The sequence below is a fragment of the Lynx rufus genome, unplaced genomic scaffold (genome assembly GCF_022079265.1).
Source record: "Lynx rufus isolate CCGP_SWC_20201006 ecotype Redwood Valley unplaced genomic scaffold, mLynRuf1.p SCAF_18, whole genome shotgun sequence".
Taxonomy (NCBI): Eukaryota; Metazoa; Chordata; class Mammalia; order Carnivora; family Felidae; genus Lynx; species Lynx rufus.
In genome coordinates this window covers 4,714,553-4,739,109 of record NW_025814832.1, presented here as the reverse complement: position 1 = coordinate 4,739,109, position 24,557 = coordinate 4,714,553, and the positions used below count along the sequence as shown (strand labels likewise).

At 53.6% G+C, this 24,557-nt stretch overlaps 1 protein-coding gene and 1 long non-coding RNA gene across 8 annotated transcripts in view; one reads left to right on the top strand and one right to left on the bottom strand.

Moving 5' to 3' along the window:
* The window catches only part of MYO18A (myosin XVIIIA), a 102,951-nt gene that overhangs the window by 47,666 nt on the left and 30,728 nt on the right, over window positions 1-24,557 (bottom strand). For 3 of the 7 annotated variants that reach the window (XM_047080709.1, XM_047080703.1, XM_047080704.1), the window contains exons 3-6: window positions 1,282-1,369; window positions 972-1,078; window positions 686-862; window positions 115-328 (exon numbers count right to left, since the gene is read on the bottom strand). In XM_047080709.1, coding sequence (XP_046936665.1) covers window positions 115-328; window positions 686-862; window positions 972-1,078; window positions 1,282-1,369 — 586 coding nt within the window. Of the gene's footprint in view, window positions 1-114; window positions 329-685; window positions 863-971; window positions 1,079-1,281; window positions 1,370-4,536; window positions 4,614-9,824; window positions 9,871-17,012; window positions 17,150-18,046; window positions 18,131-24,557 lie in introns of those variants that run through there. The other 4 variants (XM_047080707.1, XM_047080708.1, XM_047080706.1 and 1 more) reach the window with 4 other exon arrangements.
* LOC124513013 (uncharacterized) lies at window positions 17,256-18,523 on the top strand. Its single transcript, XR_006962276.1, has 2 exons — window positions 17,256-17,652; window positions 18,165-18,523. It is a non-coding gene; the product is annotated as an uncharacterized LOC124513013 (long non-coding RNA).

The window sequence follows — 24,557 nt, the reverse complement described above, 5'->3', positions numbered from 1 at the left end:
GCCCAGGGACAGAGGAGGTCTGAGGGCACAGAGAAGCCAGGGAGAACAAAGCTGACACCTACGAGGCGCTTCCATCCCCAGCCCCTCTCGGTTTTTCCAGGTGGCCTGTCTCACCAGAAAACACCTTGTTCCCACTGGTGCCTGCGATGGTGGCCAGGTACTGCACCAGATGCTGGCAGCTGGTGGTCTTGCCACTGCCGCTGCTGCCCAGGAGGATGATAGACTGGTCCTGGCGGCTCATCAGCATTGCCCTGTATGCGGTCTGGGCCACGGCATAGATGTGGGGTGCCATGTCCTCCCGCCGACACCCCTTGAACATGTGCATCACCTTGGGTGGGAGGGGGAGGGCGGGAAGGGGCAGGCTCTTAGCTGGTCACACTTGGACAGTCCTCACCCCCAAGGTCCACATCTTTCTGGGCCTTTCACTGTTGGGGCGGGGGTTGTCGAGGGATTCCCAGGCTAAGGCCTTGCATAGAAATGCAGATACTAGCACAGTCCCGGCCTCTGTTAGAGGTTACGGGGAGGGCTTCATGTCCCCACCCCTTGAAACGGCTCCAAGTTCAACTGTGAGAGTGGACAAGAGCCCAGTGGGATGCCAAAGGGAAGGAGCAAAGCCAGGGAAGGTGTGGTAGGTAGTGTGTGGGTGGGTCCATGGGGCAGCATGGTCGCCTAGTGGGTGCCGCACCTTCTCAGAGTACACGGCAGGGGCCCCACGGGGGCTGAGGACGAGCAGGCTGGGGCCAGCGTACGTATGCAGCAGGCTAGCACCATAGCGCTGGCGCAGTGTGTGGAGGACGCTGGACTCATTGAGGTACACCAGCGAGGCCAAATCTTCTAGACGGTCGCAGGAGGGAGCATTAGCCTGTGTGATAGGACAGGCAGGCAGGCACTGAAGAAGCAGAATCTGTCGGCACTGCCAGTGGACAGGTCTGCCCTGCCCAGCCCACTTCCTGTGCCCTCCACCTGCAAACCTTCTCCACATCATCCTCGTCCACATCCAAGATGGCGCCATCATGGTCTAGCTTCACACGCACCTTGCCTTCTGGCAAGCTGAGCTCCTCAGATTTGAGCTGACTGCCTACAGAGCGGGGACAGACAGTTAGACACAGGCCCGGGAAGCCTCTGCCACCCTCTTCAGGCCCTTTGTGGTCCTGTCTCTTCCCTACTATATCACTAGCCTCTCCTCACTCACCACCCAGGCCTCACCAGACCCAGAAGGCACACCCAGCCCGGAAACCTGAGAGGCCCAGGCATCTGCACCCTGGGCCTCCCCAGACTCACCCAGAGAGAAGCCATCCTTATGGACCAGCCACACCTTCTCTGTCTCATACCAGGCCTCCTCAGCTGCAATCTGCTCTTCTGTCTTCACCTATCAGAGGAAGGGGGGGTAATAAATAGTCAGACCTTGCTCTGGAAAACAGTCGGGACAGAAGAGAAGAGACACGTGAGGGGAAGTGCTTCCAGATGAGCCACCTGGTAAGGGGGACAGTTGGGTGGCAGACACAGAACAGGGGACATTGCAAGTGTCAGAGGAAGAAGGTGGGGAAGCCAGGGGATGGGGATGGGCCTGAGGAGCCCCAAGGACAAGGACACAGAGTTAGGGACCATGCCAGCCTTGAGGGTCTGGAAGGACGGGGACACTCAGAACCCGAGTCCTGAGGAGAGTAGACTGTAGGAAAGCAAACCAGCAGGTTCTGCCCTCAGCCGCCCTCTTCCCCACCTCCCCTGTAGGGTTGGTGTGCTGAGCCCACACTCCTCTCCCTGAGCCAACGCCCACTGCTACTGTGACCTCTCATGCCCAGCCTCTGTCTCGAGGTGGGAAAGGGCGCTTCCTCAAGACCCGAGAAGTGTCTACTGCGGACTTTTTACTGCAAAGTGATATATGGGTCCTAAATCCTAGTCTCTGCCTGGTCTTCCCTCCAGAGGATGCCCTGCTGGGCAAGGAGCAGTGCCCAGATGTACACGCCAGCCTTTCCACTCCTCCTCCATGCCTCCTCAGAAGGCCAAGGCCATAAAATAGCATGGCCAGACATATGAGGGGGGCACAGAAGTGCAGCAGTGTTTTGCCAAACACAGGAAAAGACTTGTATGCCACATGGCTGGGCATGCTCTGGAACAGCTGTGAGCCACCATCAGTCTCTGAGAGTCCCCCACCCTCACAAGACTTGAGGCCGAGGTACAGACGCTGCTCTGTGATACTGACCCCCTGTGTGAGGGATTGGAAAGGATAAGAAAACATAGTAAATATTTTCTTTGTCACATTTCTTGGAGCTGAACGAAAAAGAGATCTGGGTTCTACTCCCAGGTTGGATTCTGGGTTCAGATAACTTCCTCTTCCTTGCTGACTGCCCTTCCCCGTTGGAGAGAGAAGGGTACGCGTGGCCCCCAGGCTCTGGGAATCATGACCAGGGAAATCACCCTTCAAACAGGAGAACCACTATGGGGCTGGCAACATTTTAAATTGTTAAATGAAGACATGAAAACAAAAAAAAAGGCTAGTTTTTTATATTTGAAGAAATGTAAGTTTATAAAAAAAAAATCAATGTTTTCTTTTTTTCCAAATCACATGATACAGGTTAAACGTTCATCTCGACTGGACACATTCTACGGGTCAGATGCTTGGAACCTGATGAAGAAGGGGACATCACAGGGTCCTGGCCTAGAACGAATCCTTTAGAGCTAATTCAAAGGTAGGTTCCCAAATTGGCCAGCAGGTGGAGCCAAAGAATGCCACATCTTCTGGCTTGGGAAGGAGGGTGGGAGGTGGGAGGGGCTCAGCCTTTCAGCTTTCTCTATCCAGAGTAAGAGAAATTAAAACACCTAGAAACCAAAACTCTTGCCAGGCCCTTGGGTTCCAGTGGTTAAAACCCAGGTGCCACAAGGCCAAACTCAAGTGGTGGCACTCATACTAGACACCTCCCAAGGGCCTGACACAGAACAGCCCCATTTCAAACTTCTGGCACCGCCTCCCCCAAGGATCCCCCCAGATACAGGGTGGGAGCCGGAAGGGAAAAGAGGCCTTACACTCCAGCATGAGGCCCGAGCACAGACGCCAGCCCAGGTACAGGCCAGGGGTGGAAGGCGGTCACTGGAGGAAGCGGAGGGCTCCTGAAGGGGGCAGGAGCACCCTACCTGGCTGTGGGCAGGAGAGGCGGCCTCAGGGTCCAGCTGCCAGCAGCAAGCAAAGAAGAGAGAGAGAAAAAGAGGGGTGAAGATGAGTAGACCACTGGCATGAACCCTTCAGCAAGCACTCTGGGCCAAGTGGGCGGGCACTTTCCAGCTGCCCAAGGTGCAGGGTGGAGGCTGGAGGAACTTAGCGCCAGGATGGGAAGCTGGCCTGGGCAGGTCAACTGTGTCCAGTCAAGGAGAAGCCAGACCAGGAAGGCGGGGCCCGGCATGGTGAAGAGACACTTGCTATCAACAGACTTCTGAGTAGCTGCTCTGTTAAGTCATTCACTGTGGCCCGGGCATGAATATGCCACTCTGCCTCCGGCCATAGTCTGTCCCGGGTGGGACATCCAGTGCATTCTGAATTAGGCTCCTCTTCTGTGTGCTTGCCAGGCCACCTCACCACACCCAGGGCCCGGGCCCCTTGGGTGGCTCTGGCCTTTTCTCCAGGGCCCTGGCCAGCCTAGCTCCCCTCTATCTGGCCTCCAAACACATCAGAGCTGTCACTCCTGCACAGAACAAGACCATAGGGCAAGTCTCATGGAACAAGACCACTAGCAGCCCCAAGTCTGGGACCCTTTACTCAACCCCCCACTGCACCCCTGCACCACTCCTAGAAGGGCACACCACAAGCAGAGGCAGCACTCCATCTGCAACCTGCCCAAGAACCAAGGGACTGTCGGTAGACCCTTTGGCCAGACTTTGCCTCTCTTTTTCTGTCTGATTACTTTTTTAAAAATTTGTATTTATTTATTTTTGAGAGAGAGAGAGATGGAGTTGAGCGGGGGAGGGGCAGAGAGAGGGAGACACAGAATTTGAAGCAGGCTCCAGGCTCTGAGCTGTCAGTCCAGAGCCCGACATGGGGCTTGAACTCATGAACCGTGAGATCATGACCCGAGCTGAAGTTGGATGCTTAACTAACTGAGCCACCCAGGTGCCCCTCTGTCTAGTTACTTAAAGACCTTTCTGAAGAGGAAGGGGACCCAGCTAGACCTTGGACCTTGCCTATAAGGAATAAACAAGGAGTTAACTGGCCCCACCCGCATCTGAAAAGGGGAGAGTCAGCTCTCTGCCTCACCGTCCACCAGGCCCTGGTGCCAAGACATGTTCTCCAGGACAAGAGAATGGGGCCAGAGATGGGGGCTGGATCCACAGCCACGAAGGGCCCCCTCCCACCGGCACAGGGCCTTGGGTCCCCTAGAGGAACAGGCCTCGCTGTGCTCAGACCCTCTGCAGAGCCCTTCTCTCATTTCTTCAGGTGAGAAGCCCACGTGAGGGCCCCCAGACTGCCATGGAGCCATCCTTCCATATTCAGGTGCTCCCCCCGTCCCCCCTGGCCTGGGAACCATACACGTGAGGTGGCATTACAGGAGTTGTGAAGATCCTCTCAAGGCGCTGGTGGGCCTCCTCTGCGGGGGTCAGCTGGACCTCAGCGGCAGCTCCTGCCTAGAGGTTAAACCACTGTTAGTCCTGGCCTGGGGAGGAGTGGGGGGCACGGCATGCCAAGCTTCTAGCCTAGGAAGCCACTGGGACCCAGTGGGGAAGTGGAGTAGGGTCAGGGAGGCAAGCCAGGCACCAACTTGAGCTGTCTTTTTTTTTTTTTTTTTTTAAGTTTATTTATTTTGAGAGAGGGAGAGAGAGGGAGGGTGGGAGAGAGAGAGAGAGAGAAAGAGAAAGCACGCAAGCGGGGTAGGGGCAGAGAGAGAGGGAGACAGGACCCCAAGCAGGCTCAGTACTCTCAGCTTGGAGCCCAACTTGGGGCTCACACTCACGAACTGGAGATCATGACCTGAGCTGAAATCAAGAATCGGACGCTTAATTGATTGAGCCACCCAGGCAGCCCCCAACTTGAGTTTTTAAATTATCCAATGAGAGGTGGGGGGGGGGGGGGAGGAAATTCTGGGGTTATTTCTTCTCACAGTCCTAACTACTTCAGCATTAGGATGACCCTGTTCTCCCACACACCCTCTGGCCCCTGCCCCAGGCCCAGGTGACAGGTGGCTGAACTTCAGCTCAGGGCACATCTCAGCCCCTCAACTCCACCCCAGTGAGAGGGACGGGGAGCCGGAGGGAAGGCAGCCAAGCCAGGGAACAGGCACATGACTCTCTCTGGCTACTTATAGGTTCTACTCAGGGGCTGACAGTACACCTCACAGCCTTCCCGGGAGGCCCAAACACCCCTGCCAACTCCCATGTGCCAGGACTGATTTCCCTGCTTCAGAGCAGGCCGGCAGGGCTGGGGCGGCTGCAGCCTCCTGTTCTCGAAGTTCTGCCAAACCCAGGAGGAATGGAGCGGGGAACCTGGCAGGTTCTGGGACCTTGGGAGTCCCAGGAGGTCATCGGCAGGGAGGGCCTCTAGGCTGCTCTACTCCCATTTCCCCCTCCCCCCCCCCCCTTCTAGCCAGAAGAGCTTGCAACAGGTGGGAGAAGCAGTGGTGAAACTTGACTCCTCCCTCCTACACCTCATGAGGCCTCAGAAGGGTCCACAAAATGGGGAAGTTTGAAGGGAACTGTCCCTGGCCAGAGGACCAATCACGTAGGCATCACCTTCCAAGGTCCTCCCCTCTGCCTCTCAGCTTCCTATCCCACTCAGAGGGTACTCTGGGGACAGACGGGTCCGCAGATCCAAAGGGGCCTACGGTTCTCCTTTGCCACCCAGGCCTAGGGCTCCCTCAGGAATCCTGCTGTCAGAGAGGACTGCCAGCCAGGCCTGAAGAAGGAAGTGATGGCAATGATGGCATTAAAACTCCTGTTATCAGCATCGCTATCCATGCTGCCATTTATGAGGCACCCACCACGCCAGGGTCTAGGCTCGGGGGAGCACCGTACCATTCCTAATCTTCACAGGACCCTTCAAAGCTGGGATTATCCCTTGTTTGCAATTCCAAAATCCGAAAGCCCCCTCCACCCCCTCTGCCCCAAACGATTTTTTACTTAACTATTTTGATCGCCAAAACTCTTTGTATTCTATCCCCCTGCAGTGTGAACATAGATTTTGCTATGAAAATATTTACCTTTGGTTAGAGGTTGCTGCTCGCTATGTATGAAATTCTAAAATACAGAAATTATGAACTTGCAAAATACTTCTGGCCCCAAGGGCTTCAGAGGGGGAATCAGACCTGTCCCATCCCCACTTGGCAGATGAAGGAAGGGTCAGCGACGGGACCATGCTGAGATCCCACAGAGGGTGAGTAGCCGGGGATGTGAACACGGGTCACCTGACTTCAGAAAGTCTCCTTCTCCCCTAGCACTGATCTGCTAAGACTCCGACCCTTGCTTGGGAATCTGGAGCCTTCGGCCAACACCACGCAGCCTGGGACCAGGCCCCAATCCCACACAGGAATGTGAAGGAACGGCAGCATGCTGGTTAGCAGGGCCCATCCCAGAGCAGGGGCCGCCACGGACTCTGGTGTTCAGTGAAGGAAAAGCCATGCAGCCCCACCACGGGCACAAGGCCAGGCCCAGCTTCTCAGTCATGCGGGCGGGTTGAGGAGGCCCGGGGAAGCTGGCTGCGAGGGTGCCTGGCCTTCCAACGAGGGTGGTGAGGGCGTGGGAGGTTAGTGATACACTCGGGTACCTCCTGCTGCACGTCAGGGGCTGGTGACTTGGACTGCGGCAATCCAGTCAGGTTCGGCTTCGGGCCAGCGGAGCCCGGGTCCGCCAGCTCTTCCGGCGGGGCAGGGGAGCACTGCTTCTCTGGGATTCCAGGCTTGGCCGGGGAGCCTGGTTTCCCTGAGGAGCCTGGCTCCTGGCTGGAGGGCTTCTCCCCCTTCCCAGGAGACTGCCTGCCACGGGGCTTGTGGTCCTTGGCCCTGCCCCGAGACATCAGGCTCCGTAGACCCACAGAGAGCTCATCCTTGGCTGCCTCCTTCTTTGCTTCAGGCTTAGGTGGAGGAGGGGGAGGTGGAGGAGGTGGTGGCTTGGGACCAGGGGCCTTTTCTCCCCTCTTGCCTCGAGCTGGGTGCTCAGGGGACCTGACCCCTCTGCTTGAAGGCTCCTTGGCGCTCCCAGGCTCCTCACCAGGCAGCACCTTGCTCACCACCTTCCTAACTGCGTTTGCCACTCTCTTCCGGGACAGGCCCTGGGCCTCCTCACTTGGGCCTTCTGCTGAGGCAGCCCCCAGGCCATTCATGGCGAGTGTGGGTGCAGGGCTCTTGGCTCTCTGGGAAGTCTCTGACGGTACAGGGCTGGTAGGAGGCTGAGGACTCCTAGATGGACCCCTGCTGTCCTTTGAGCTGCCCTCTAGCTGCAGTCACACAAACACAGGTAGACATTAGCATCGGCCCTTGTGTCCCTGCCCACCCCATGCAGAGGAAGTGAGACCTCGCGCCTCGCCCTGGATGGAACAGACCTTCCATTCGTCCATGTAAACAACACATAGCTCCAAGAGGCTACACCAGGAAGCCTTCATTGCATCTTCTAGATAGGACAATTGCATCTCAAAGTTTGGCTACTCTCTCCCCCAAAGCACAAGCAGGTACTGCAGTCACCTGCTGTCTATCCGTAGCCTTAGCACAGAGCTGTGAGATGCCAGCATACAGTGCCCGGAGGCCCATGAAGTGTCCCAGAGTTACTGGCCGATGTCAGGGCAGCAACCAAGCCCCAATCCAGATGAGCCCACTCCCTCGCGGCCCAAACAACAGCAGAGATGGAGCATGGAGAGGTCAAACCACCAATTCCTGCCGTCAATCCTGGGCCTCCCTCTGGGGCTTTCTGCCTTTGTGGTCCCCGGTCCTTCTATCACTGTGCTTTCTGGGCCGTCAGACCCAGAACCTACCAATCCCAGCAGAAACAGTGGTTGGGGAGCAACTCCTGGCCCCTGGACATACCAAGCTTCCTCCCTCCTGCTCCCCTGATTTGTGGCCATTGTCTACCCCTCACCCCACTCTCAGGGCTGCAGAAACCCAGTGCGGGCCGGGGGGGAAGCTTGTACCTCAGGCTGCTCTGTCAAGTCTCTACAGCTTTCCTCCTGCCACTTTCCCAAGGGCTGGAGGCCTCCTGGCTCCCAGGGTATGTGTGCGCAGAGTAATAGGATGAAGAGGAGAGAGCTGGGGCCCACAAAGGGGGAAGCACTCAAGTGACCACAGATCCACTCTGCCCTGGAGCTGGGGCCCTGGCTCAGCCAGCCTCCCAGCCTCTGGCACCCGCCTGGAGCGTGCTGGCACACTTTGCCTAATGCGCCTACCCTTCCCCCAACACTGGTGGGAACTGTCTGCGGTCCCAAGGGACAGCCACTAGGAAAGCCAGGCTGGCTAATAGTAGGGCAGAGTTTCCTGCAAAGCCAGCCACGTTGCCTGGGGGAGCAAGGTCAACCTGGGGGCTCCTTGCTGATCCGGCAATGCCCTGCCACTAATGGGCTATGTTTGAGTCCCTGTTCCGCAAAACAATGACCTTGGTTCCAGGGTATACCTGGGCCCTGGGCTCTACAAGTCTGGCTGCCATCTCTGCTTGGATGCAGGAAGATACTCAGAGTGGGCAGACCTCTGGCACGTCCTGAACAGGGCTGACCCAAGCAACCTCAGTCCGGGCCTCAGCTACAGGGAGGCCCTGATGCCGGGGTGGGGAGAGGAGGGCTTGAAGGTGCCTCTCCCTCAACCTCTTGGACCAAGAGTGCTCCATGGCATGCCAGGGCACTGCGGAGCTGGCTAGCAGCCCCGGCTGCCGGCTCCTGCTCCCTTCTCCTCCCTCTTCTGGCTCTCCTCCCATCTCCCCGACTGAAGATGGTGACAATGGTGATGCTAACACACAGTGTTTATTATGTGCCGGGAAGTCTTCTAAGCACTTCACGTGTAATTTTCTGGAGTATCTGGATACTCCCGGGCCCCTCCCCAGCATATCTCAAACAGACCCCTTTGAAATCACTGGCTAACCTGGCAGGATTAATTCCACATCAGGTGGAAGCCACAGAGTCTGGCTAATCAAACCTCCATCCGAGGAAGTGGGGGAACTGGGACAGGCACCATCTGGGGTAATGAAGCCCGGATCCACTTTGTGACCCAGCTCTGCCCCAGGGCCCCCCGCACTCCTGCCCCCTGTGCCGACAGCGGCCCTCTCCTAACTACACGTCTTTAGACCTGGCTATTCTGGAACTGTCTCTCTTTTCTTGCCTGAAAAGAGTCCAGCTTTATTCAGGGTCTCTATCTCGAGGCAGAGTGACCTGGGGGAGAAGCTGGGGGCACCAAGCAGCCGGAGCCTGCCTCCAGGTCACCCGCACCAAGCAGCTGACAGGGTCTTGGGAAGAGACAAAACAGCTGCAGTGAAATCCCTCCCTGTGCCGGTCTTGTGTCACCAGAGCAGGACGAAGAGTCCCAACAGCTGAGCTCTCCTCTGGTGCTCCCCAGCTTAAGAGTTTGCCCGCCTAGGACTCTCCAGCCCCAGAGGGTCCAGAAAACCAGAGCTAAAGGTAGGAACTAAAGAGAGGGGCCGGGAGAGGTGTCCAAAGCGCCTCGGTGTTCCCATCTCCTTCGCGCACCCCAGAGGTTGGCATCACACGTGCTGCGCTTTCTGCCCCTTTAGTGGCATTCCCTCTGGCCACCCAGAGACGAAGGGACACCTGCCATGCCTGCCTGGTCCGCGGAACCGCCTCACGGACTAGGCGAAGGCGGGCAGGCACACCCACCCGGGCACACGCACGGGGGGCTCAGAGAAACACTTACAGCCCCTTCCTCCTTGCCAGGGGGGCCAGGCTTCGGCAGAGTTTTGTCCTCCTCTTTAACCTGAGGGAGCAGACAAAGAAGTCACTGGCAGGTCAGGGCGGGAAAGAGCATTAAAAGCACTGGAGGAAAACATCCGAGGGGCCCTCCCTCCCGAGCAGGCAGAGTTCCTGCGCATTTGGGAGTACTGGGGTGAGGGACATGAGCAACGGATACCCTGCGCTGCGGTCAAAACTGTCCAGTGACAACTTCAAGAATGAACAGCGGGATCAGGTACCCTTGCCGTCGGCCACCAGTCACGTGGCCCACTTGGGCGGTCTGAAGAGTGCCATCATGGTTACAGGGTGGACGGAAAGGTCCAGCTAACTCAACCCATGCTCAACTGCAAGAGTCATTCCCAGCTCAGAAGAGAAGTGGTCTGAATAAGAGGCTCCTGACCTAGTGACTAAGGAGGGAACAGCCCCAGGGTGGGAGCCCTACTGGGCCAACGGAGGTAGAACGGGTGGCCCTTACCAGGCTGGTTCCAACTTGCTTTTAGGTCCCTGTGATCGCCCCTGGCCCAGAGCCTGAATGCCTTCCCAGCCACACAGCTGAGCTTGGACTGGGGACAGGAAATGGGGCAGGGGCAGGGAGGCCAGATATTTTGCCAACCTCAGACCCACAAAACTGCTAACCATGCAGCTGAGGGAGGGAACCCCAAGGTTGGGGGCAGAATTTAGAAGGAGAGATGCCTGGGCTCTGGCTGTTCTGGCCAGGAGGTTGGGCTCAGCCCAGGAGCTAGAGGGCAGGAGCAGAGTTAGGAAAAGCTCAGACAATGCCTCATGGACTTCGTTTCTCTTCTTTCCCCAGTCACTTAGGACTTTGGGAAAAAGGCAGGTCTGTGAGCAGCTCTACCCGTCTTCAACATGCCGTTCCTTCCGGGCACAGTGGGGTAAAAGCATTGGAAGGAGTCCTCAATTCCTGATGGAAAAGATCTTTAGAAACGTTTCCAGAATCATGTTGATTGTCCCCCTGGGGGGAGGGGGAGTCTTTGGCTACTTTTGAGCTCTAATTAGCAGTGCCTAGGGGCACTGACCAGCATGATGGCCGCTGAAGTTTTAAAGCTGCGACTTGTCTACCGAGCTATTTTCAATGGGCTGAAGCTTCAAAGTTAGCTCACACTGTTACGGACAGGGGGAAAATGGCAATTATTCATCAGAGTGCGCTCTACTACTTTAGAAATTGGGACTGGAGCAGATTAAAGGGACGGGAGGGGCTGGTGGAGAGGGAACGAGGAGGAGTGGGAGAGACTGGGTCTGCACCTGCTGCCCCCACCCCCGGTGCCTATCCCTCACACCACCCCACACCCCCAAGGTCACACCATGCATTAGCTCCTGGGCACACAGGTTAGAGGAGCAGCAAGTGTTCACAAACCACACAGACAAGCTCATTACTGCACGCGGTGCTATTAGCTTGGGCTCAGGGATGGCCCAGATTCCGAGTCCACTCCGTGTCCTCCACCAGCTCCAATTCTGTCCTCCCTCCAGTGATGCGAGCTTAGGACCCCAAGTGTCCCGCCCAAGTGGTGAGGCACCGGGGGAAACACTGGCCGCCCCCCGAAAGGTCTGGGACACTAGGCCCAGCTCTGAGCTCAGCTCTGGATTTAGCCTGAGGCTGACTCACAGCCTCCCCCACTGCCCCCCCAACCAAGGGCTCTGTCTGTTACAGGTCATTGCCCAGCTGGGGACTGTGCACAGCACAAAGGCACGCCCAGGTCGGCAGCCTGAATCACCCTCTGGAACCCAGGCAGCCAACTGGCCTGGCTCCCAACCCTTGGCTCCTTTCCTTCTACCCACCACAGTCCCCAGACCAGGGGGGACCCAGTTCCAGAAGCCTCAGAACCAACGCCATCCCTCGCGGCCCCCCACAGCGGCCCACGTTCCAGCGGTGAGTCAGAGCAGCCCGTGGAGGGGGGGGGGAGGGGGGCAGATGGGAAGGGTGTGGGGTGGTTAACTTGGAGGGGCACCAGTGGGACAAAAGGCAGCTCAGCTTACCAGAGGTGGAGCTCAGAGAAGGAGCATGACTCAGCACAGAAGCCCATCCAGAGCAGAGCGATTCTCCCCAGTCCCCAAATACACGCTCATGCCCCAGTCTGTCTCTAGCTCCCCAAGCTCCCTTGCCCACAAGCCAGACTCCTGCCTGCACACACCATGCCAAGCACATAGGAAAAGCATAAGGATTTTGAGACCCAACTTTCCTTTTGCTCCCAGAAGGCGAACCTTGATGAAAAGGCCATGGTGCTGAAGGTAGCCTGCCCCCTGGGTCAGAGAAGACACAGGCAGGGTGGGCAGGGTCTCTCAGGAAATCGGAGTCTTCCTAAAGGCCACCACCTGCCAGGACAAACACTGTGGGCAACAGGGGACAGAGGGGAGGAAATGAAAGGGGAAAGATTACAGAGCTCAAAAGGTCAGAGGAGGAGTGAGGGATAAAGCACTGGGGGAAGGTGCTGGCAAGGTGGGGTACAGAACTTACAACTTCCTGCCCTCGGGAGCTGTGTGTCCTTGAATAAGCCACCTCACCTCTCTGGGCTTCTCTATAGAATTAGGGGATGGACCAGTCTAGACAATGGCTGATGTCCTTTCCAGGTCTGCACCCTAGGAGTCTGGGTAAAGAGAGGCACTCAAGCCCTTAACTCAGTGAACCGAAGTTATGGGCCTGTAAGGGCATTAACAAAGCTTCCCCAGGACTGCAGCAACTTTGGCTTTCTACCTGCAACACGCCATCACCAGCCTGGAGGAAGGGGACCTGGAGAACTGTAAAGCCACTTCACCTATGGGTGAGAAATTAGGACTGGTCCTCTTGAAAATCAACAGGCAGAATCTGCCTCAGCCCAGAGAGAGGCTTCGTTCAAAGAATCCATTCAGTTCAGTGGAGTTCAAGAACTCGTTTGTTCTTATTACTGCTCATCATGAATTAACAGTGAAAAATTGGAGAATTTTTTGTTTTCAGTTAATTATTTTTATTTATTTTCTTTATTATTTTTATTTTAAGTTTATTTATTTCGAGAGAGACAGAGACAGAGAGACAGGGAGAGGGAGAATGTGAGCAGGGAGGGGCAGAGAGAGAGGGAGAGGGAGAATCCTAAGCAGGCTCCTCACTGTGAGCACAGAGCCAGAAGCAAGGCTCGATCCCACAAACTGTGAGATCGTGACCTGAGCCAAGATTAGGAGTCAGATGCCCAGCCAACTGAGCCACCCAGGCGCCCCACAATTAATTATTTTTAACTTGCTTTGTCGACTTGTCTCTTTTACTATCCAGTTCATATGCTAGCTGTGAAGTTTGTTTAATTATTTAATTCATTTGTTCTTTGCTCTCCTGCTCAAGTTTTTCTATGTGTGCAGGGGGAAGTCCACTCATCCCAGGCTGTGAGGACACCAGTCCATTCACACCCGGGCCTGTTCTTCTGTATCAGCTCTTCCTTAGAAATATCACTCTAGGCACAAAGATGGGGTTCTCCGCAGAGGAAATTCTCTCTGTGGCTTTTGTAAGGAACTGCCTGAATATTTCTCCTTCCTTCCTTATCACTGGATTTTAAAGATTTTAAAGATTTGCTTAGAATCCAAAAAAACCTGTCTTTAGCCAATACATAACAGATGAGGAACTCAGCCCCAAAGACGGAGGCAATGTCTCCATGACGGTCACTGCCAGAGCTGGGAACAAACCCTGACCTGCTCCCTCGTGGGACTTCGGCCATTTCTTTTCTTTTTTTTTTTTTTTAATTTTTTTTTTTTAATGTTTACTTTTGAGAGAGAGACAGAGTGCAAGCAGGGGAGGGGCAGGAGAGAGGGAGACACAGAATCCAAAGTAGGCTCCAGAGTCCGAGCTGTCAGCACAGGGCTGGACGTGGGGCTTGAACTCACAAACCGCGAGATCATGACTCGAGCCGAAGTCAGACGCTTAATCAGCGGAGACACCCAGGCGCCCCAAACTGCAGCCATTTCTGACAACATCATTAATTACTGAATATGGAACACCTACCCTAATGAGATAGGCCCTGTAAAAGTATTTAACACATTTTAAAAAAATGTTTATTTATTTTTGAGAGAGAGCACAAGTGCGGGAGGGGCAGAGAAAGAAAGACACAGGATTCTAAGCAGGCTCTGCCTATCAGCAGAGAGGCCAACACTGGGCTTGAATCCACAAACCATGAGATCATGCCCTGAGCCAAAAGTTGGACGCTCAACCGACTGAGCCACCCAGGTGCCCCTTTAACACATATTTTTACTCTTATTTATTTTAAGGTTTATTTATTTTATTTTGAGAGAGAGAGAGAGGGAGAGAGCACGCGGGAAGAGCAGAGAAAGAGGGAAAGAGAGAGAACACCAAGCAGGTCCCACGCTGTCACTGTAGAGCCCGATACAAGGCTTAAACCTGCCTTGTGTTTAAGACATCGTGACCCAAGCCGAAACCGAGTCAGACGCTTAACCGACTGAGGCACCCAGGAACCCAAATGTATTTTTAAATATAAGTCTTACAACAGCCTCATGACATCAGTCTCATTTTACTAATGAGGAAGAAGACTCAGAATGAGATTAAGTCACAAAGCCATTCAGTGGTGGAGCTGAGATTTGAACCCAAGGTGCTCCGAGTGCAAGGCCCATGCTGCTCCCTGAGAGGCCCACCTTTGGCCCTGGCTTAGGCAGGATCCGAGGGGCTGAGTCATCCTGGTGTATGTACTGTGTCGGTGTCAGTGTTCAGGAGGTCTGGATCAAGCTAAAGCATGGATGGACAGGGAGGGCACTAGTGTTCCAGGTGCCCAAACAGAGTTTCTAGACTTGCAAAGGGAGACCCCAGCCATGATCCTGCCCCTCTGAGGCTCTGACCACCTCCCCGACTACTCTCTCTGGCACTTCTGGCTTCTTCCGTTGAGGGAAGGGAAGAGAAACCAATGCTCACGGAATACTTGCTAGGAGCCAGGCACAGTGGCAGTTGCTTCATACTGGCTCCTTATTTAATCCTCTCAACAGCCCACTTTTTGGATAAGGAAATAGAGAGGGTAAGTACCTGGCTGAGGACCCCAAAGTCAGTAAGTGGCGGCCCTGGGATTCGCAAGCAGGTTGTGCGCCTACAACGTTCCCTGGACTGTGGTTTCTTCGCAGATGCAAACTCTATTCTACCCATCATACTGTGGGTGCTTAATAAATAAATGTTGGCTGCACGGCAGTCCTGCAACGGGGGATCTTTGGCCAACTTCTTGTTCCCATCTGGTTTCTCCCCTCAACTGTAAACTATGGAGAATAGCACTTGCCAATCCTGATTCCCAGGGACGAGGGCAAAACAAGAGAGGTAAAATCTCTAAACTGAGCAACAATTAATAGATCGTATACACTCGATGCCGTGGGGTGGAAGGGGAGGGCAGGGGCACTCTGAAATTGCTTAGTAGCTCTTTGGCAAGCAACAACAGCCATGAAATGCATCATCCTCTGGCCCTAGCCACCCCATCTAAGGAAGGTATAAGCAATAAGTCGCTTTAAAGAAAGGAAGAGAAAGAAAAAAACACCCACAAACCCATGCAGAGACTTTTAAAGAAGCACTCTGTATACCAGCCCCCAGTTGGCAATAACTCAAATGCCCAGAGTTAGGGAAGGGTTGGCTAAACTACGATACTTAGGTACAATGCGCCATTATGTTGCCACTTAAACTAACAAATACATGATCAATGTGACCACAGGGAAAACTCCACCTAAAATAATATCAATCAAAGCAACTAGAACCTAAATAGTATGCAAACAGTCATCATCACAGTCTTGCAAATTAGACACAATGGAGACATTTGGTATTTATTCTGTTATGTATTTGTTACTTACTGTTTATTTCTATTGTAAAGATGGCTAAATAGTCAATAAAAAAGAAAAAGCAGAGGAGATAATAGCTGAAAGCATTTGTTGTCAAAGAGGAGAAATCCAAGAGATGTGCTGAGGGACCCATCTATGCTCAGCCTGGGAAGGCTTCCAACACTCAGGGGGCTGGGCCAGGCTGCATTTTACCCTCTGCATGGACCTGCGAAGGCCATCAGCCCTTAACTTACCACCCTCTGTGCCCCTCACAGGGAGGAATGGGGGCACAAATGCCCCCAGGAGAATCTTTCCACCTCCGCCCAGGCTCCCCACAGGTATGTAATACCCAGCCTGGGAAAACGCATCGAGGCCAAGTGTCCATGCAGATATCCCCACACTGGGAGCCCCCAAGGGCAGTGGGAAGAGAAAGAGGAGATCCTGCTGTCTGTGACCCAGGGAACTTGCACATTGGGAGAAGAAAGAGGCATGGCATCCTCCTCTGTCTCCTTTCCCACTCTGAGGAGCAAAGAGTAGCTCTCCGGAGACCCTCTAGCTACCAATCCCACCCTAGCACCTACTTATCTAAGAACGAGAGGGAGGATGAGGGCATGGGGAAGAAAGAACAGTAGTAAGAGTAATAACAGTCAACCTTTACTGAGCATGTACTAAGTGCCAGGTACCGTGCTGAATCCTTTTCGTGCACTATCTCATTTAACCCCTACAGTATTCCTCTGAAGTAGACAGTAGTATGATTCTTACTTTACAGATGAGCAAAAGGAAGCTCAGAAATGACACGGCCAAGGCCTCATGGCAGCGAGTCGCAAATCAGAACCCACAGCCAGGTCCGTCCTCCAGCAAGAACCTCCCAGGCTCACTTTAAGGGATGGAAGCAAGCCCTGCCCCCACCTCCCTTGATTCACCTGCATCGTTGAGCTTCTGTGACATCATCTGCCAGAATAACAGCTGGGGTAGAAAGCAGGGGCTTCCAGAGATGACCCGCCCTTCCACTATGACCCAAACAAGCTTTGCACAGAGCTGCTTGAGAGGAGCGAGGCCCCTCTGGGGAGTGGCCTGAAGGCCATGCTGCCAGCCAAAGGAGGAGGGGGAGAAGAGCTTGGCAGGGACACCCTGGCCCCTTTGGTCCAGCCTCCAGCGAGAGCCCTCCCCCACCCCAGGGCGGAACAGAAAGCAGCCGAGCGCCTGCAGTCACTACCGGCCAGCCCGGAGGAAGCAGGTGCACAGGAATGGCTTCCTGCTGCCACTGCAGTTGCAGAAGGGCCCGGGTTTCCTCCTCCAATGGCCGGACCTGCTGGAGGCCTCCCTTCCCTGGGGACACTCGCTACCCCTCTGCCGAGCCTTTTGCCGTCTGTCTTACCATCGTCACACATGGCCCCAAATCTTCAACATGGTGCTGGTGGCCTGGGGACCCAGGCTGGGGTGGTGTGGGGAGGAAGCTAGGGCAGGAAGCACCCACCTCTCAGGGTGAGGAGTCTCTGTGGCCCCACCCCAGCTACCCACACACACCTCAGCACTGGTACCAGTTGTGTGGCTGGGGCGAGGCAGTCCTGGGGCACAGGGAGATACGAATGCCCATGGGCACATCTCAGGCTCTGGGCACACCACCGCACTGGGCCAGCCCACACACTGCCAACTGCTGACACGACTAAAAACCTGACCCTTGGTGGCCGGGAGGGGTGGCGCTGGGGGAACGGAACGACTGGGAGGCAGCTATGTCTGCCTCACTGGCTTTTTTAAGGAACTTACTCTTCTGGAGTAATCTCTGCTTGAAAGAGACCTACAGACAGTCAGGGCATCCCCGAGATGCCATCTGCGCCCCTTCCAAGTGTCCGATCCACAGAAATGCAGAAGGCCACGCTGAGTCCACTGGTGGCCGTCCGGACAACTCCAAGAACCACCCCTCTCCAGCGCCTTTCTCTTGTCTACCCGGAGGAAGAAGGGTGGAAGGCTAAGCTGGCAACACAAAGCAGGGAACAAGACTTCCCAGTGTCTAGAAGGTACTGGGGTTCCAGACCTCGGAAGAAAATAGCGTTCCAAGGAACGAAGGCCTCCAGCACTAATGGTTTGTGGGGAAGGCGTGTCACAGCCTGTGGACAAGCTGATGCAGTCCCAGGACACTGAGGTTTAGAAAATGGTGCCCCCTCCAAAACTCCCAAAGTCATGAGTCAGACCCAGGAGGGCCTTGCCTCTGAGGTGTTGTGAGGCTGCCTGGGCTAGATAATTCCCTCCCCACCAAGAAGCTGGGAGAGGAGCCCCAAGGCAGCACCCCCCCGCCCCACCTCCTTCAGCCACATCTGGGGAAATAACAAAAAGGCTCCTCCTTTCATAAATGAGGAACAGGCATGAGGAGCCTAGGACGTTTCCGGGGTGGGGGGTCAGAGGGACACTCACCCGCATGGCCTGGCCTGGAGCAACCCGGAGCTAGGAGTCTCCTCTCTGATGCTGCTCCGTTAGCTTCTCAAAATAGCACTGGCTGCAGCCCCGCCCCTGTTCCCCTCCCTCTCTCCAGGCCCCTCCCGTCCGGAGCTGCCCAACCCTGGCCGGTTGCTTGTCGTCGGTTGGAAGGACTGAGTGGCCACCAGGACTGCAGGTACCAGGTATGCTGGGATGGAGAGGGTGATACAGTGTGGGGAAGGGGCAGAGGAGGCGATTAGAGTGAGGGCACAGGTAGGGGGCAGGCAGTGTTGGAGGGTTAGGGGCAAGGGACAGGGAGGGTGGGACTTTCCTACTGACACACACCCGGGCTCCCGGACAGCTGAGCTGATATGGCCCCTAAAAATAGCAGAGGAATTTGAGACCTGCAGCCCCCGGCCCCACAGGCCAGGAATGAGACAAGCACATTTGCGTACCCACACACACACACACACACACACACACACACACACACACACTCACTCACCATCATGCATGAACACTCAATCACAGCACAGTGTTCTTGAGAACACACAAATCATAGGCTCACCCCAGCCATCTAATTACTGCGGCAGAGGCCAAGAAAACCACTAACGTCATATCCAATCCAACACACAGGGCCTGCTGCACACTGTGCCCAAACAGCAGCCACGCAGCCATCCCGTAAAGTCCCGCAGGAGTAGAGACCCACGCGATCAGTCTGAGGCCCACTGTCGCTGCCTGGCTGTAAATACACTGGGGACTGAGTGCAGGAACCAACTGCACTCTCTGTGTGCACATCCCTCACCCCACACAGCCAGAGACTGCGCAGGCACAGAGGAGGGTGTGGTGGGTGGGCCTTAGCCCTGCAGGCAGAGGAAATCGTGGGTGTCTGGCCAATGAGCAAGGGCTGCCGGTGAAAAGCCAGGGCTCCTCGTGAAGAGGGACTCTGGCCCTGGTCTTTGGTTAGTGCCACAGGATGCCCAGACCAGGGCTGGGGACTTCCAAGAGGCTGAAATGGGAGCTGGGGGCCGTTCGGAAGGAGCCAACGACAGGCCTTTTGAAGCTGTCAGCTCTGCAGAAAAAAGGAAGCTTGTCTCCAGGAAAGAAAAAAAAAAGGGTGGGGTGGGGTGGGGTGGGGGTGCTGGGAAGGTCTGGAACAGAGCCGTCACCTAACCAGTGTCCAACCAGAGTGGCTGGAGACCCCAGGCCTGCCACCCTGGCCAGTCTCGTGTGCCCAGTGGGTCCTGTAAACAGCATGGCTTTCTCTGTGCAAAGGTTGGTGAGCACCGGCCGGGAGGACAAAAGCCTGCTCTGCCTCCTCCCTGTCACACACTGTACAAGCGGAGTCACCCACGGCCATGAGGGCGTGGGGCCGGTGCCTCTGCTTTCTAGGGACTGCTTGCTGTGTCTTCCCAGGGAGATCATCTGGCCCTATTGGGGCATGTGCTGTGTTAGAGATCTTCACATCCCCTAGGCTTTCTTGACATATTGGTGCCAACTGGGGCTGCAGACTGAAATCCCCTGTGGGACTCTGAGAATATCGATGCCTGAATCCCACCCTTTCCTCCTAGTTTCTGATTTAATCGGCCCGGGAGGGAGGCCTGGACACTAGGATTTTTAAAAGTTCCCCCAAGTGATTCTTACATGCAGCTGAGGCTGAGAACTGCTCAATCTGAAAGCAGCATAAGGCCTGATGCAGAGGTTCCCTGTCGTTCAATCACTGAGTGCGTGGGAGCGCCTGGGTGGCTCGGGGACTTGAGCGTCCAACTGCAGCTCAGGCCATCTCTCAGTTCGTGAGTTCGAGCCCCACGTCAGGCTTGCTGCTGTCAGCACAGAACCCGCTTCAGATCCTCGGTCCCCCTCTCTCTCCACCCCTCCCCTGCTTGTGCTTGCCCTCAAAAATAAAATAAACAGGGGCGCCTGGGTGGCGCAGTCGGTTATGCGTCCGACTTCAGCCAGGTCACGATCTCGCGGTCCGTGAGTTCGAGCCCCGCGTCAGGCTCTGGGCTGATGGCTCAGAGCCTGGAGCCTGTTTCCGATTCTGTGTCTCCCTCTCTCTCTGCCCCTCCCCCGTTCATGCTCTGTCTTTCTCTGTCCCAAAAATAAATAAACGTTGAAAAAAAAATAAATAAAATAAAATAAACATGTAAAAACATCACCGAGGGCGTAAATGGATGAATGAATGAACAACTTAGCTGTGTGACCACAGCCAAGTGACTTCCAAGGCCCTCACCTGCAAAACAAAGGTTCTGCCCACAGTGACTCTTTTGCATAGTCAGTTGGAGACTGGGGAAGTCTCAGTGAATGAAAGGGTTTGTCTCTCGGGGTGCCTCAGTTGGTTAAGCATCCGACTTCATTTGGCTCAGGTCATGATCTCATGGTTCGTGGGTTCAAGCCCTGTGTCGGGCTCTGAGCCTGGAGCCTTCTTTGGATTCTGTTTCTCCCTCTCTCTCTGCCCCTCCCCCGCTCACACTCTGTCTCCCTTTCTCTCAAAAGTAAATAAAAATATAAAAATAAAGAAGGGGTTGTTTCTCAAAGTGTGGTCCCCAGACCAGCGGCATCAGCATCACCTAGGAACTTGTTAGATATGTAAATTTTTGGGCCCCGCTCAAGACCTACTGAATCAAAAACTCTGGATATGTGGCCCAGCACTTGTTTTAACCAGCCCTCCAGGTGATTCTGAGAAGCACTGTTTTAAAGGAATTATTCATGGGGCGCCTGGGTGGCTCACTCAGGTAAGCGTCCGACTTCAGCTCAGGACATGATCTCACGGTTCATGGGTTTGAGCCCTGAGTCGGGCTCTATGCTGACAGCATGGAGCCTACTTTGGATTCCGTGTCTCCCTCTTTCTCTGCCCCTCCCCTGCTCACAGTCTCTCTCAAAAATAAGCATTAAAAAAAATAATAATATGGGAATGCAAGCTGGTGCAGCCACTCTGGAAAACAGTATGGAGGTGCCTCAAAAAACTAAAAATAGAACTACCCTACGACCCAGCAATTGCACTACTAGGCATTTATCCACAGGATACAGGTGTGCTGTTTCGAAGGGACACATGCACCCCCATGTTTATAGCAGCACTATCAACAATAGCCAAAGTATGGAAAGAGCCCAAATGTCCATCGATGGATGAATGGATGAAGAAGACATGGTATATATATACAATGGAGTATTACTCGGCAATCAAGAAGAATGAAATCTTGCCATTTGCAACTACGTGGATGGAACTGGAGGGTATTATGCTCAGTGAAATCAGCCAGTCGAGAAAGACAAAAATCACATGACTTCACTCATACGAGGACTTCAACAGACAAAACAGATGAACATAAGGGAAGGGACACAAAAATAATATAAAAACAGGGAGGGGAACAAAACAGAAGAGACTCATAGATATGGAGAACAAACTGAGGGTTATGGGAGGGGTTGTGGGAGGGGGCATGGGCTAAATGGGGAAGGGGCACTAAGGAATCTACTCCTGAAATCATTGTTGCACTATATGCTAACTAATTTGGATATAAATTTCAAAAATAAAAAATAAAATTAAAATAAAAAATGCAATAAAATAAAATAAAATAATAATAATAAAAATAAAGGAATTCTTCATGGTGTACCATGGTCAATAGTGAGACTTCCAGAGCCAGCCTGCCTGGTTCAATCTTGGCTTGTCCATCTGATGAGCTATACAATTTAACCCTGTGCTTTGATTTCTTCACCTGTACAAGGAGGGAAAATAATTGTACCCACCACACAGGGTTATTGTAGGCGTTAAGTGAGTTACTGCTTGCAAAGCTCTAGGAACAGTGTCTAACACATAAGTTTTAAATAAACTTATTGAAAAAAAAGTTTGCAATAGTTTTAACTATTGTTCTCTATCTGTGATCACTAGCGGCGAGAAAAGAAAAGCATCCCAAGCAAAATTTCCAGGTAACTGATGACTATTCCCTTTAAGGCACAAAATGCTTTCTATTTTGAGTAGTTTCCTAAATTCTACTGCTATTTGTAATCATAGAAATAACACATTTTATAGATTCTTAAGAATAACACTCTGAACCCATCTCAAACATCTCAAACTCTGAGCTCCCTCTCTTGAACCCAATCCGTTTCCATCCTGTACGGAAGGGCACATCATCCCCACTGTGATGACTCTTGACTTCCCAGCTGGGCCCCTGTCCTACCAATGTCCCTGGCCACTCTCAAAGGGCACCAACCCTGTCCTGGGTACAGCAGTCAGCCTGCGGCCTCGCTCCGCACCCATGTTAGGAAGGCCAGATGCCCTTTGTGTCCATATACTTGCTTTTTAGTTCTTTTGTCCCTTACCCTGTCAGGCCATCAGCTGTCACTCTGCCTGTCAGCATGCCTGTCCCCAACAGTCTCACTTCCTTCTAACAAGCAGTTTCTGCCAAAGACTAGAAAACTAGATAACCATGCCTGATACGAAAGAGCCCAGAGCAGAGCAAACGGAATACCAGAGACCACTCTCCTGTGAGGGAAGGTCTGAGTTTTCCCACACATTCTAGAGGGTCTTCTAGGCCCACCTTCCATTCAGCAGCACTCTGGAAGATGACTTCTGGGAGACTGAGGTGTCACTTTACCCTCAGAGTCTTGTTCTGAATTGTTAGAAACCACGTGTTGATCACTCCTCTTTTCTGCTCGGATGACCAGATGCTGTCAGTTCTGTCTGTGAGCTGACTCGTGTTACTGATGGAGATCATCTCGGAGCAGGGACAAGGGCAGACCTCTTCAGAGGGAAACCTGAGGCCCTGGCAACCCATTCAGCTTCACACACAGCCACAACCAGTCTCTCTGATGCCCAAAGGTCAGTGCTGCCTCCCGGCCTGGCCCACTCTGCATAAGCCTACCCTATGACTCCAGGGGGCCACACAGTCACTCCCACAGCCAGCCAGCCCACCCCAGACCCCTTGGCCTGCCTCCTTCCCCTTTCTCCCTCTCCCCAGCACTCCTTGCTCTCACTCTCTTAGGCAGATCTTCCCAGGGTCCCCTGCCTTCATCACCACCAGAGCATTTACTTGTAAATGTCTTTCTACCTTGCCGAACCCTCCCATCTGTCAAGGTCCATCTTGAGTCTCACCTCCTTCATAAAGCCCTCCCCAGACCCCAAGGCCTGCATGGTGACACTGTGCAAAGAGCACACACTTCCAGCCAGGCACGCCTAGGTGTGCTGAATCCCAGCTCGGCCTCTTTCTCACTGTCTGACCTAAGGGAAAGTGAAACTCAGCTTCTTAGAGTTTCCACTTTTTTGCCTTAGAATAGTATACCTCCCTTATGGGGTTGCTTTGAGAATTAAAAAAAAAAAAAAATAGGGGCACCTGGGTGGCTCAGTAAGTTAAGCGTCTGACTTCAGCTCAGGTCATGATCTCATGGTTGATGTGTTCAAGCCCTGCATCGGGCTCTGTGCTGACAGCTCGGAGCCTGGAGCCTGCTTCAGATTCTGTGTCTCCCTCTCTGTCTGCTCCTCCCCCACTCATGCTCTGTCTCTCAAAAAATAAATAAACATTAAAAAAAAGTTAAAAAAAATAGTAGGGGCGCCTGGGTGGCTCAGCTGGTTAAGCATCTGACTTCAGCTCAGGTCATGATCTCATCATTCATCAGTTCAAGCCCTGCATCAGGCTCTCTGCTGACAGCGTGCAGCCTGCTTTGGCTCCTCCATCCCCCTCTCTCTCTGCCCCTCCCCCCCAAAAAATAAACAAACATTAAAAAAAAAAAGTACATACAAATCACCTGGCATTGTGCCTGGCAAATTGCAGGCAGTGATTAAATTATTTTCAAAACCACAGTACTGTCTACACCTAAACATCACCATGTACATAGGGTGGTTCTTCAATCTACTCAATATGGTGCTCTGCGAGATACAATGGAACCTACATAGATACTACAGGGGTTAGATTCTAAAGCCAGTCTGTAAGGCAAACATAGAATATAGTCAAAAGTACTCTTGAAATTCCCAAAGTATAGTACACATGGTTTTGTATATTCCATGTATCTGCAGGAAAACAGATACATGCACAGCCTATGACAAAAAGAAATACACAAAATACATGTTTCCATTTTAGACTACAGTCAGCACAGAGCTGAGCTGTCAACACAGAGCCTGATGCAGGGCTCGAACTCACCGAATGTGAGATCATGACCTGAGCTGAAGTTGGATGCTTAACCGACTGAGCCACCCAGGCACCCCTGGAATTTACTAAAGTTTAATGTGTATATGCCACAACTACACAGCGTAAACTAATATTTTGAATGGTAATCTATCTGGGGTTATGGTTCAGTTTTCTCTCCCTGGACGGCAGGGACCATTTCCTCCTTCTTTTTAGATCTCCTGCCGGCACTAGGCACACAGTAGGTGTTCGATAAGTATCCACTGGATTTAACTCACTGACGTGAAAGGTGCTGGTGAAATACACCTGGTAGAACACAATAGGGAAAAAAGGGATATCCAGATAGAGTAACAACTTCAACGACTCTGCTCTCCGTGTGGGGTGAGTGAAAGGTC